Below are 13,870 nucleotides of genomic sequence, written 5' to 3' on the forward strand. Positions count from 1 at the left end.
GTGGGTGGATGTGTATTGAAATTAACAGCAAAAGAATGCAGGACTCCCACTTAAACACTGACATCTATCCAAGTAGATTCAAAAGTGTAGATTAACCTGGGTGCAACTAAATGTGGAATAATTTGATTGGACAAGCAGCTAAAACACTGTTATGGCCATATGTGAACCGAAGAATACAAGCCTATTGATTATTTTAGATCGAGCTTGGTGTTGTGTGCAAAATTTCATGCTGTGATTAAATGAATATTGACTTACTACTTCCTCCTGTTGACAGGAAAATTGGCAATTTTTAAAATCCATGTTGATTTTTCTACTCAACGTGATTTCTTCTGCAGTTATCATAGAAATTAGAGCTGCAAAATAAAGAAAAAGCTCATTATTTAGTATGAAAACTTGCAAACAGCAACATTCAGGACTTAATAAGCCACAATAAAATTTTGTTTGTTTGGGGAAAAACATCCTTTGATATTTGTGAAGAGTTTAACTGCCATCAGATTTTACTTTGGCAGAAGATTTTTTTCTTATGTACTTCTGCTGACTGAGAAAATAGGTGTTGAGGTCCTCTCTCTGTCCCCGTGTCCAGGTGGCGCTGAGCGGCTGAGCTGGGAGGAGCAGCAGACATCTCCCATCCTCAACCACCCGACCTCTCTCAGCGCCATCATCCGCACGCCCAAGTGCTACCACATCTCCTCCGTCAACGAGAACGCTGCCAAGCGCCTGTGCCGGCGCTACTCTCAGAAGCTGATCCAGCACACTGTGTGCCAGCTGCTCAGGACGTACCCGGCAGCCACCAGGATCGACTCAACGAACCCCAACCCTCTGCTGTTCTGGCTGCACGGTATTCAGCTGGTGGCGCTCAACTATCAGACCGATGGTGAGGACAGAGTTGAGAGATGCTTTTCACTCTTTGTATGCGAATGAGCATCACTTCTAACTTCAATGGCACTTTTTGGAATTTGGCAGTTTGTGTCTGTCACAAGTAAACATCACTAATTATTTTTTTATTATTTTAGTAAAATATCTCATAGTCGCAAATAGTAACCAGTGGGAGATAAAGGAGAAATGACGAAGGTTGAATGTACTCTGGAAAGGCTGTAATTCTAATTGAGCCAATGCAGCCCATTTTCCACAAGAAAACCCCCCCAGGAAATTTAGATTAACTTTGGTGACATTATATGAGGAGTCTGTGTTATATCTTTGAAAAGTGACAGATACAATGTATTCTGATGTTCTTTTTAAAGAATTATTTATCCCAAAGTGCTCCTCTACTTTGTTTTTTCCTCTCCTTTTCACTTTTTTCTCGATTTCTTCTTAAATCTCTCTCTCTCTCTCCCTGCCTGCCTGTCTCTTTTCTTTTTCTCCGTCTTTCTGCCTTACTTCCCACTGGTTTTCTATTCTTCTGAACTCAGACGGATTAAGTTATTTCCTCTAAAAGTCTCTCCTCCTCTCACTCATTCTCTTTTGATCCTTGTCTCACTCCCCTCCTGTTTTCTCTTCTTAAGGTCACTCATCCCCTCGTGTTTTTCTTTGCTTCTCAAATTCTATCGTCAATTTATTCCAATTTGGATCAAAGTTTACAAAACATCATCACCCAGTTGTGTGCAAGAAGACGCTTACCTGCACACATGCAGGTTTTGTTTATAGGACATTGTTTCAGTCTGTTTGGGCTAAATTGGAGCGAACAACCAAAAACAAACAGGTCAAACAGGGAGAATCACTCCAGCCAACAATACTCCACCTCTTTAATTGCCTTCTTTGCCAATGCTGGTCAGGTGGAGTTGAGGTTTTTTGGTTTTACCTTTTTGCTTCAGTGCTAAAAAAATTGACTGCTCTTTCTCTTCTTCCCAGATCTGCCCATGCAGTTGAACACAGCGCTGTTTGAGGCCAACGGTGGCTGTGGCTACGTCCTGAAGCCAGCAGTGCTGTGGGACCGTAGCTGTTCACTTTATCAGCAGTTCTGTCCGATGGAGAGAGATGTGGAGAAAATGAGTCCTGCTGTGTATTCCCTCACTGTGAGTTAAAATGATAGATGGAGCAGAATGGAGGATCAGTCAGAATGACCACTTCATCCTCGAGAGTTTTCTCACTTTGCACTTTCATCCTCACTCCTTTTGATCCACACCTTGAGCTATTAGAATATTTTCCATAGTGTAATGTAACGTAATGTAGCTACTTGCATTAGCAAAATGTTGTATTTTCAAATAATTTCCGGGTAGGTGCTGCTTTTATAAAACATTTACTGTTTCAATTTCAGTAAAAGCTTTAAAGTCTTTCGCTGGCTTGTTTCCGTCTTTCACCTACATATACCTGCAACGACTGCACAGACGTTATGACTCGTATTAGGTCCATTAAGGTGTGTTTGGACAGTTTTATTATCATTATTTGACAGTCATGAAGGCCACCCAGTTAATTCCATACAAGTGAATGAGAACAAGACCTCATTAAGGCTCTACCCCCACCCCACTCCCCCTCTCTCAGTCTCCATTTATTTTTCAGTCTGTGCTTTTCATCACTTTGCGTCAGTCACTGTGGATTTTTTTGCAAAAATGAACAATGAAAGCCTGAACATAACTGCACTAAATCTGTAAGATGTATGTGTGAGAACTGTAGAGAGGAGGAATGTGTTTTAGGTGTGTCATGAAGCTCTGTAATAGTTTGAATTAATGTTAGGAAAGACACAACAACATTATGTTACATTTCCTCGTTCTGTTGCCTTTAATTGCTGTAAACATTCTTAGCAAGTTGTACTGTTTACTGACTGACATCCATCATCATCTGTCAGGTTCAGATTCAGTGTGTTCAGTGTGTTCAGTGTGTGTGTGCGTGTGTGTGTGTGTGGGGGGTGGGGTGGGGGGGGGCAGGGACAGGGAGAAGATGAAGTAGAGTCCTTGTTGGCAGGTCAGAGTGACTTCACTGACTGTTGTTTGGCTTCAAGCCTGCTTAGGTTTTCATCAAATGCACTGAAAACAAGCTTGATTTAAAAGCAGGGATAATGTAAAAAGAATCTTAACTGCTAGTGTTGTTGATACATGGCATTATTATGGGTGCTCATTCATCATGTGACGCCTCCTCTCCTCTGTTTTCTCTCAGATCGTCTCTGGTCAGAACGTTTGTCCCGGTAACAGCGCTGGCAGCCCCTGCATTGAGGTGGACGTTCTGGGCATGCCCATTGACAGTTGCCACTTCCGTACCAAACCCATCCACCGCAACACCCTCAACCCCATGTGGAATGAGCACTTTCAGTTCACCGTGCACTTTGAAGAGATGTGCTTCCTGCGCTTTGCCGTGGTGGAGAACAACAGTTCCCAGACTACTGCTCAGAGGACTCTGCCTCTGAAAGCCCTCAAATCAGGTAGGACTCTCAGATGCTTTATAAACCAGGATCTGCAGCAGCAGCTCTTTTGATTAAAAGACAGATATTAATCAGTTCCAGTGTGCAAATATACAGCTAAAAATGCACAAACAAAGACAACAAGAACAAAATCCTGTCAATTACTCAATTTCAGAACACTAAAAAGTTTTAATCCTCTCCATTTTCAGGATTGTAGTATTTGGTATTATTGGATTGCGTACTCAAAACAAGTTTGTTGTCATGTGTGTTTCAGGTTACAGACACGTCCAGTTGAGGACACAGCATAATGAGCCACTTGAAGTGTCCAGCTTATTTATCTACAGCCGCAGAACAGAGGAAGGTCCCACAGGGGGCGCTACTCCCTCATCCTTGGTAAGACTTATTCAGGTCAGGTCTTGAGATGTTAATGTTAAATGTTGTTAATATTTTAAATATTGTAGACTGTAATCCAAAATCTTCAAAGAAATCCTGCTGGCACTGTAAGCAATATCATCGTTGTGAATTACTTTGGTTTTTATGTAATCATACTCTCTGAGGAGAAAGCCAGAGAGGCTGTCTAATAAAGCAGAAACATCACGACAGTATGTTTCGTAGTAACCTGCTCCCTTGCTCCTCTCCTGCTCTCCACACAGCTGTTCAGTTCAGAGGAGAAACGTGCTTCCCAGCAGCACCAGGTGACGGTGCACGAAGCCCCTGGTCCTGAGCCCTTCACTGTGTTCGGTGTTACTGAGCAGACCACTGCCAAACAGCTACTGGACACAGTTAGTAACTCTAAAATTTATGATGCTTGAATTATGTAATTGCAGCCTGGGAACCCCCTGCCTCCCGGCACACCTTTATGTCATCTTATGTCTTGTTTCCTGCATACCTAAAGTTTTTCCTCTCACCAACAGGTAGTAGTGTCTGCAGGAAACCCGTCTGATTACTTCCTTTTTGAGGAGAGGGTTCCTCTGTTGAAGGAGCGCAGTGAGGTGAAGCGTTGTGCTCAATATCGACCGCTAGCACCTGAAGAGGAGGTGGTCAGGCTGGTCTACAGCTGGAATGCTGAAGAGGGATATGTGGGGAGGATTTGCCTCAAAACAAGAGAGGAGGTGTGCACAGAGTCTTTTTTGTTAAATTCATTGAAAGTATTAGAGCAACATAAGCTTGTGTCTTTGGAAAAGAGGAAAAATATTCATGGTTTTATTGTTTTTTTTAATTGAATTTAATGTCTCAGCTTATCTGTTGAATGACTCAGAACTGTTTAATCTAAATGTATATATTTTAATATAAGCTGTTATCCCAGTTAATGTAATTGAATTTAACTTAAAATTCAATAAATACCATAGACTGTATTTATGTATATTTTATGTAGAGTATGTCTCCCCCTTGTGGTCATCCTATACAATTGATGATACATTGGCGCTGATTTACATCTGTTATTCTGCTGATTTATTGTTGCAGAACTTAAATGAGAAGAACACGGTGCCAGATGGAGAGGAGGAGGTGACTGTGGGAAGTAGAGAAGGTGCAGGAGGAGGAGGAGGAGGGGGAGCAGGGGGACCAGGAGGAGGTGGAGGAGGGGAGGATGAAATGTTCTTTGTCCAGGTCCATGAAGTTTCACCAGAACAGCCTCACACTGTGATCAAGGCCCCGCGCTACAGCACGGCTCAGGACATCATACAGCAGGTGAGGACATTCAAGGAAGCATTTACCTGATTAAAGTTTTGGTGAATTTTCTGAATGCAGAACAAACATCGAACATTATAAAAGCATATAAAATAGGGCTGTGTCTGTCAGAAGCACTACCCTTTAGTTCAATTTTATTTTAGAGTAATGTTCTCTGTGTTTCCCTCTCTCGGTCAGACTCTGTCAAAGGCCAAGTATTCCTACAGTATCCTTTCAAACCCCAATCCATGCGACTATGTCTTGATGGAGGAAGTGACCAAGGACGTGGGCTCGAAGAAGTCCTCCGCCGCCAAACCTTTGCAGCGGGTGCTGCTGGATCACGAGTGTGTCTATCAAGCACAGAATCGCTGGCGGGGCGCGGGAAAGTTCATTCTTAAGCTGAAAGAGCAGGTAGCTCTAAGCATGGTCAACACTTTTCAGTGCTAGAGACGTTTTAGTTTTTGTTTTCCATGCTTTTACTTTACAATTATGTGCATTACCTGCTTCCTCCTTCCTGAAAACTGCACTACTAACACCTTGACTGCTTCATATGTGAACTGAATCCTTGCAGCTTTGTGTGTGCTTGCAAAAACTGATTGACTGTTTCTCTAACTTCCTGTTTTTCAGGAAGATTCTGTTATTCACATCTCAATTAATCCATGTGGTTGTGTCATATTCATAGTGTCATAACACCTGCATGATGGATTGTATGGGCTTTTAACCTGTCGCTGCTTCCCTTGTTGTTGTGTGCACTTCTGTTTGTGCTTGTGATTTACATTGCCATGTTAAGCTTTGTCTGCTTATCTTGATCTAGTGTTTTTATGTTTTATGTCTGTCAGTATTTATTTTATTTTTTTCATCATTCATTTACACCTGTGAACTTCTTCCCTGATGTATTTGTAAATATGAACATGTTGTTCAATGACCTGCCTTGTTGAATAAAGGTGAAGCATTTTTTAGATTTCTGTTTTTTTTTCTTTTTTTTTCCACAAAAAATACAGCATTGAAGCTAATGAATTGTTACCAAAATAGAGAGCAAGACCTGTGTCTTTTTAAATTTTAAAGAAGAAAACCACTCAAAACCTCCTTGCACATTTCTCTTTGCTCTTTATGCATTCTATTTGTGCTTCCAGGTGGTGCGGGAGGACAAAAAGAAAGTCATTTCCTTCGCCAGCGAGCTCAAGAAGCTGACTAGTCGCAGTCGCAGCATGACGACTGGCAGTGGAGTGGACGGTCCTGCCCAGAGTAAGGATGATAGAGCTGCATGCTGTGTGGCTCTGACAGAGCTCCAGGAGTGAGGCTCACACTCTGCCTGCTGTCTGTGCATGGAAAGGCAACAGAGGTACCGTATGTTGTCTCTAACCTCTAACACTGCAACAGGAAAAACTTAATATGAATGAAAAACTTTAAGGTGCCAGTCTGAATTTCTAAAACTTAAAAAAAAAAAAGGTTTACTCAATGATTTAAACACATGAACCTTAAATAGCTAAATAAAGACATAAAGACATTTCTCAGTAATAGTACTAATTTTACAAGCAGTATAAGTGTGGAATTCAATTGGATTTTGGTGCTTTTGAGATGCAAGTACAATGGAGAGAAGCTAAAATTGAAGTGACACAACAGTCACATCACAAGGTCGATTTGGAGGTGATCATTATCTCCCACTTATCATAGATGTTTAAATTTCCATTTTTCTGAGCACTTTGACAAAATAACCTCAGCACTTAAGTGTGATGTAATCGAAAGCTCCAGAACAGTCACTAAATGAACCCTTCATGATGAGATTGTTTTGCTAACTGTGTTTTCTAAGGTCAAAAATGAACCTTTGATCTCATCCAGGTTTGAGTAGGTTTGAGGTGTAGTTGCTGTATTTGGATTACTGGTAAAGCATGAAACTCTCACATTTTTCTCACACTAAAAAAAATGAATCAGGTTCATGTACTCTAAGACTTTGTCTTAATGTATTAAATTCAGAATAAGACCTTGAATATATTTTTCCTAAGGAAGGACAAGGACTGAAATAGAGCCAACTCATAATTGTACCCAAAGAGAATGCTTCAATAGAGGTGGGTGGGAAGCAGTGAAATCCCACAAAGGTTGTTTAGTGTCATAGATTACAAATACATACAAAATAGTAAGAGAACATCCCCTTTTAACACACCATGCAAAAGGACTTTGAAGTAAATTAATCCTAAATATACTGGACTACACTAAAAAAGAGGGTCATATTAGGCTAAATGGCTTTTAGCACCATTTGTCGGCTATAAAAGAGGTCTGCAATTAGCATCTTCATATGCACATTTCTTTATTCAATAATTTATGTGTCGAGGGGATATGAAAGTAGATTTGTATTAATATTATTTGTGTGAACAGATTGACAATCCGTGTGTAAATGTGTAATCTGTAAATATAAAACACCTTCCACAAATACAAAAAATAAATTTGCAAATTCAGGTTTTCAAATACACAAAGAAATTTGACAAGTAAAAACAAAATATCTTTGAATACAAACAATTAATAGAAAAAAAAACAAAAGGACAGCATTTGTGAATATCTTCCTAGCATTTACAACTTTCATAAAGACATTTGTGAATCAATTTTCTATTTTTTAAGCAAAAAGAATTTCTGGATCTCACTTCTAGATATCCACAATTCTAGATATAGCAGGTGTCATTTCTTTANCCTTTTTAAGACTTTTTATGCCTTACTATACTATGACATTCTTATGACCTTTTATGCCTTTCTATACTATGTTNAAAAAAAAACAAAAGGACAGCATTTGTGAATATCTTCCTAGCATTTACAACTTTCATAAAGACTGAATCAATTTTCTATTTTTTAAGCAAAAAGAATTTCTGGATCTCACTTCTAGATATCCACAATTCTAGATATAGCAGGTGTCATTTCTTTACCATTGAGTTTATTGTAATCATTCAGTCCATTTGCTGTTTACAGCATAATTGGTTTTCTACATGTAGACGAGAATCAGTTGGCAGTTATCTTCATTAATCCTGTGCTGTCAGTAAACTAACCGACTCATCTCTTACAGGTGGTAATAGCAAGGCCGGCCCAAGGACATTTTTTGTGACTTTTTTTGCGTTAATATACTATGTCGTTTTTATGTTTTTTAATGCTTTGCTATACTATTACCTATTTATAATTTTTTGTGCCTCACTGTACGATGACGTTTTTATGCCTTACTATACTACCTGGTTTTTATGACTTTTTAGGCCTTACTATACTGAGATGTTTCTATGACCTTTTATGCCTTTCTATAGTCTGTTGTATCTATGACTTTTTATGCCTTACTATAGCATGTCGTTTTTATGACTAACTATACTATGACATTTTTATGAAATTTTATACCTTACTATATACTATGACGTTTTTATGACTTTTTATGCCTGACTATACTATGACCTTTATGCCTCACTATATTATGTCGTTTTTATGACTTTTTATGCCTAACTATACTGTGACATTTGTATGCCGTATTATATTATGCAGTTTTTATGAGTTTTTCTACCTTACAATATTATGCTATTTTTATGACTTTTTATGCGTTTTTATGCCTCGACACCTTTAAGACTTTTTATGTCTTAATATACTATGACATTTTTTATGCCGTATTATACTATGCCGTTTTTATGACTTTTTATGCCTTACTATACTATGATGTTTTTATACCCTTTTATGCTGTACTAAAGAATGTCCTATTTATGACTTTTTATGCCTTACTATACTATGACTTTTTATGACTTTTTATGCCTTACCATACTATGACGTTTTTATGCCTTACTATACTATGACGTTATGACTTTTATGCCTTACTGTACTATGACGTTTATATGACTTTTTATGCCTTACTATACTATGACTTTTCAATGACATTTTATCCCTTACTATACCATGACTTTTTTTTTAACCTTTTATGCCTTTCTATACTATGTCGTATATATGACTTTTTTTGCCTTACTATACTATGTCATTTTCTTGACTTTTTGTGCTTTACTATAATATGACTTTTTTGTGACCTTTTATGCCTTACTATACTATGACATTTTTATTACTTTTTTATGCTTTGCTATACTATAACTTATTATGCCTTTTTATGCTTTGCTATACTATGATGTTTTTATGACTTTTTATGCCTTACTATACTATGACTTTTTTGTGACCTTTTATGCCTTACTATACTATGACTTTTTTGTGACCTTTTATGCCTTACTATACTATGACTTTTTATGACTTTTTATGCCTTACCATACTATGACGTTTTTTTGACTTTTTATGTCTGACTATACTATGACATTTTTATGACTTTTTTTGCCTTACTATACTATGTCATTTTCTTGACTTTTTGTGCTTTACTATAATATGACTTTTTTGTGCCCTTTTATGCCTTACTATACTATGACTTTTTTGTGACCTTTTATGCCTTACTATACTATGATNATTTTTATCACTTTTTTATGCTTTGCTATACTATGACTTTATGCCTTTTAATGTCTAACTAAACTATGATGTTTTTATGACGTTTTATGCCTTAATACACAATGACATATTTATGGCCTTTTATGACTTTTTATGCCTTACTATACTATGACGTTATGACTTTTTATGCCTTACTCTATGACTTTTTAATGACCTTTTAATCTTTACTGTAATATGACTTTTTTATGACCTTTTAATCTTTACTATAGTATGACATTTTTATGACTTTTTATGCCTTACTATACTATGACGTTATGACTTTTTATGCCTTACTCTATGACTTTTTAATGACCTTTTAATCTTTACTGTAATATGACTTTTTTATGACCTTTTAATCTTTACTATAGTATGACATTTTTATGACTTTTTATGCCTTACTATACTATGACATTTTCATGCTTTACTATAGTATGACTTTTTTACCACTTTTTATGCTTTTTTATACTATGACTTTTTTATGACCTTTTATGCTTCACTTTACTATGACGTTTTCTGCCTTACTATAGTATGTTTCACAGCCTTACTTAATGGCTGGACAACAAGTAATTGGAGACGACACAAATTGGCAGGTAAATAATTTATTTACAACAAGGAAAATGATACGTAGGTCAACAAACAACTGAAATATAATGTACAAAAGAATGTCCACAGATGCCATCAGGTTTGCCAGGAGTGTGGGAGCGACGACAGAGACAGCTAGAGAGGTCAGATAGCCAGGACTGAAATGGGGAAGACTTTATGCAGCACACCAGGCTCAGGTCCATCCAGCACCTGAAAGGAAATCAGCAAAAACAAATAGGGACACAGAGTGCCCTGGCGGAGGGGTCATCACATGTCATTTTTACTCCTTAGCATAGTATGTCGCTTTTTGACATTTTATGCCTAACTATACTATGACTTTTTTATGACGTTTTATGCCTTACCGTACCATGTCATTTTTTGACATTTATATACATTACTATACTGTCATTTTTTTACATTTTTATGCCTTTGTATACTATGTCATTTTCACAACTTTTTGTGCCTTGCTATACTATGAAATTTTTATGACTTTTTATGCCTTAGTATACTATGACATTTTTAGGACTTTTCATGCTTTCATACACAGTGACGTTTGTATGACTTATTATGCCTTGCTTTCCTATGACGTTTTTATGACTTTTTATGCCTTGCTATAGTACGTTTTTCTGCTTTACTATACTATGTTGTTTTTATGACTTTTTGTGTCTTACTATACTTTGACGTTTTTATGACTTTTTATTCCTTGCTATACTATGTTTTTATGACATTTTATGCCTTACTATATCGTTTTTGTGCCTTACTATAATGATGTTTTTACGACTTTTTTTGCCTTGCTATACTATAAAATTTTTATGACTTTTCATGCTTTCATACACAATGACGTTTTTATGCCTTACTATATCATGTTGTTTTTATGACTTTTTATGCCTTGCTTTCCTATGACGTTTTTATGAATTTTTATGTCTTGCTATACTATGACTTTTTTATGCCTTGCTATACTATGTCGTTTTTCTGCTTTACTATACTATGACTTTTTTATGACTTTTTGTGCCTAACTATAAACCCTATCAAAGAAGACAGTTTTAAGCCTGATCTTAAATTTAGAGAAGGTGTCTGCCTCCCAAACCCAGACTGGGAGCTGGTTCCAACATAGAGGAGCATGATAGCTGAAGGCTCTACCTCCCATTCTAGTCTTAGAAACTCTAGGAACCACAAGTAGACCTGCATTTTGAGAGTTGAGTGTTCTGTTAGGATAATAGGGAACTGTGAGCTCTTTGAGATATGAATGTGAAGAGATGTGATCTCTTTTCCTAGTTCCTAGTTAACTTGCAACTCCATTGCTCTAGTATACTGTGACTTTTTTATGCCTTACCATACTATGTTCTGTTCTGTTCTCATGCAGCTCTTCAGCCCAACAAAGTAAAAAAAAAAAGAAAAATTAGAAGCAGAAAAAGAAAATGCAGTAATCCAATTTGCAATTTCGTTTTCACATACTCATTGGCACTCTATGACCATATTAAAATGAAAATTGAAAAGCTGTTGACAATTAATTTTGAAGGACTTAACCTGCTCTACAGTGACAATATTCAAATACAATAAGCAAACAGTGCCCACAGTCCATTGCATTTACATTTACACATAACTATGCTCTTTTGGGGTCAAAATGAAAATGAAAATGCATTCTGCCAGTCCTTTCATCAAGGCTGTCAGTTAGGATGTCATGTCCTTACCACTTGTTTGTCTGTCTGGGACAGTGGCAGCTGCTTGTTTTACCAGTACATAAACCACTGTGATATGCAGTATTTAGTAGTTAATGTTAGCTTAGCCTACGTATTAACAATGAAGAATAAAATTGCAATACAGTATGTGATTGCAATACATTCTACACAAAACAAATATCAACACCTACAGCTACACTATCAAAGACACAAATCCACAAGTGTAGAATTGAGATCCACAAATGCTTTTTCGATTCACAAATAGATTAAAATTGATTCACAAATGTCTGTTTGAAAGTTGTAAATGTTAGGAAGATATTCATAAATGCTTTTAATTTATTTGTAAATTAACTGAATGTATTCAGAGATATTTTTTTTTTTTGTATTTGTGCAAGATGTTTTATGTTTACATTACACATTTCTGCACGGATTGTCGAACTGTTCACACAAATAACATTTAAACAAATCTACCTCCATAAGGGGGAAACTCAGGACAACGGGGATATGAAACAAAGTATGACCTATATTTGCAATTTACTTCAAAGTCTGTTTACAAATCAGTGAATTGTCCACTCCCATACATTCTAATATTTAGTGGCAACATTTCATCCCTTTTATAACAGATGGTTTCACTTTGCAGTGTGGCAACAATTCATCATGGTTGTGATCCTACGAAGTGCTGTGTTGTGTTTTCGATACTTCAGTCTGGTGCCTCTGTGTTTCTATAAACTCACTGGTGTTTTATTCAAGTAAAAACAATATGAACAGAAACTATGAAAATAAATCATGTGTCTTCTGCAGGGTATCTGTCTGCAGCTGCAGGTCTGAAGGCGTGGGTGGCAGAGGGCAGGGTGGGAGCAGGAAGGTTCCTACAGGCCACCTCCTCCCCCTCTTCTTTTGGGGGACACCTCCAACCTGTCCATCTGCCCACCTCCTCTCTGACCCCCTTTGCCTGGAAGCTTCACCTCCTCAGGAACTGGAAGATCCACAAATGAAATCCAGAGAGTGAGACTTTGCGCTGACTACTTCTAAACTTGGAGGATTGCTCTTTGCAAGAGAGGCAAGGTGTTTGAGTGAGGGACCTGACACATTGTGGATACGCTCCTCTCCAAGTCTTGAAGGAGTCTGATCCTGCCTTGTGTTAGTTGAGCAAGTGGAGGACGGGATTCAACCCAAGCCCCATTGACAGGTTAGGTGACAGGGGTTAAGCTGCTTTGCTTGGTTGAGTGATGGACAGGACTTTTTGACTGGAAATCCCACCCAGCGTCACTTTAGAGCAGTGACGGTCATGTGGGCAGCTCTGGCTCGTCCTGGTTTATTGGTTGCAGTGTGGCTCCATAGAGAGGCCACAGTGCCAAGGGCAGCTGCTGTTATTGAAATCATCTGGTACATGATCAGGGATACAAAAAAGCAGAAAAGTATTCCCTCTCTTACCAATGAATGGCAGGAATTTAAAAAAAAAAAAAAGCACTTCCCTGTGTCACATTAAAAGGATGAAAAGGTATGGGTTTGCTTTCAGATGTGCTAGTTTTTTTTTTAAATCTCCAAAAGGTTATAGCAAATGATAAAAAAGGGGGGCTAGAAAATGGCCTCTGGATTGAATGACTTTAGTGAACCACATTTCTTCATTGAGGTGATTCAGGGAAAATTCAAATATGGCTCCATAAGAGATGGAACGGCCTGTGTACTAGCACAGGCTCCAGTTAACAATTGGAGATATAACTGTATTTGGTTTAGGGTAAGTTTATAAACTACTTCTTTTCTTTTTTTTCCTGGCATCACGAGAAGAAAGCACACAGCAGATTGGGGTGGGTGGGGGGGTTGGGCGGGGGTCTGCTAAGCGATGTAGAAGGAGAGATGTAGGAGAGTACGAGGGCCGAGGGGGTTGAAACGGTTTTCTTCTCTCCTTCTCAGGTATGGGCTCTTTTGGCTGAGGGCATTGTGAAGGAGGCTGACAAGCTGGCTTGTACGATTCTTATCTTAATGTTCCAGTTTCACAGTACTGTAAGGGCACATTTTAGGGCAGTGCAGATTGTTGCCTCTTTCTGTGAGCAATGTCAAAGTGAGATGACATATATTCTAACAGATATTCTGTGATGGAAGAAGCAAACGCTTTCTTGGACACTACTGTCGCTGC

General features: G+C 38.0%; 2 protein-coding genes across 2 annotated transcripts in view; one reads left to right on the forward strand and one right to left on the reverse strand.

The window, feature by feature from the left end:
- The window catches only part of plce1 (phospholipase C epsilon 1), a gene marked incomplete at its 5' end in the record, with an annotated part of 40,199 nt that extends 33,899 nt beyond the window's left edge, over window positions 1–6,300 (forward strand). Inside the window, 9 exons of the mRNA XM_022742723.1 lie at window positions 584–874; window positions 1,849–2,012; window positions 3,091–3,352; window positions 3,606–3,724; window positions 3,985–4,113; window positions 4,246–4,443; window positions 4,796–5,020; window positions 5,198–5,410; window positions 6,133–6,300. Coding sequence (XP_022598444.1) covers window positions 584–874; window positions 1,849–2,012; window positions 3,091–3,352; window positions 3,606–3,724; window positions 3,985–4,113; window positions 4,246–4,443; window positions 4,796–5,020; window positions 5,198–5,410; window positions 6,133–6,297 — 1,766 coding nt within the window. The remainder of the gene's footprint in view (window positions 1–583; window positions 875–1,848; window positions 2,013–3,090; window positions 3,353–3,605; window positions 3,725–3,984; window positions 4,114–4,245; window positions 4,444–4,795; window positions 5,021–5,197; window positions 5,411–6,132) is intronic.
- Window positions 6,301–10,198: 3,898 nt separating this feature from the next.
- Window positions 10,199–13,870, reverse strand: part of LOC111219615 (protocadherin-15-like) — a 131,866-nt gene continuing 128,194 nt past the window's right edge. The window contains exons 39-40 of the mRNA XM_022742330.1: window positions 12,642–12,709; window positions 10,199–10,264 (exon numbers count right to left, since the gene is read on the reverse strand). Coding sequence (XP_022598051.1) covers window positions 10,199–10,264; window positions 12,642–12,709 — 134 coding nt within the window. The remainder of the gene's footprint in view (window positions 10,265–12,641; window positions 12,710–13,870) is intronic.

This window comes from Seriola dumerili, unplaced genomic scaffold, assembly GCF_002260705.1.
Source record: "Seriola dumerili isolate Sdu_G_001 unplaced genomic scaffold, Sdu_1.0 BDQW01000068.1, whole genome shotgun sequence".
NCBI lineage: Eukaryota > Metazoa > Chordata > Actinopteri > Carangiformes > Carangidae > Seriola > Seriola dumerili.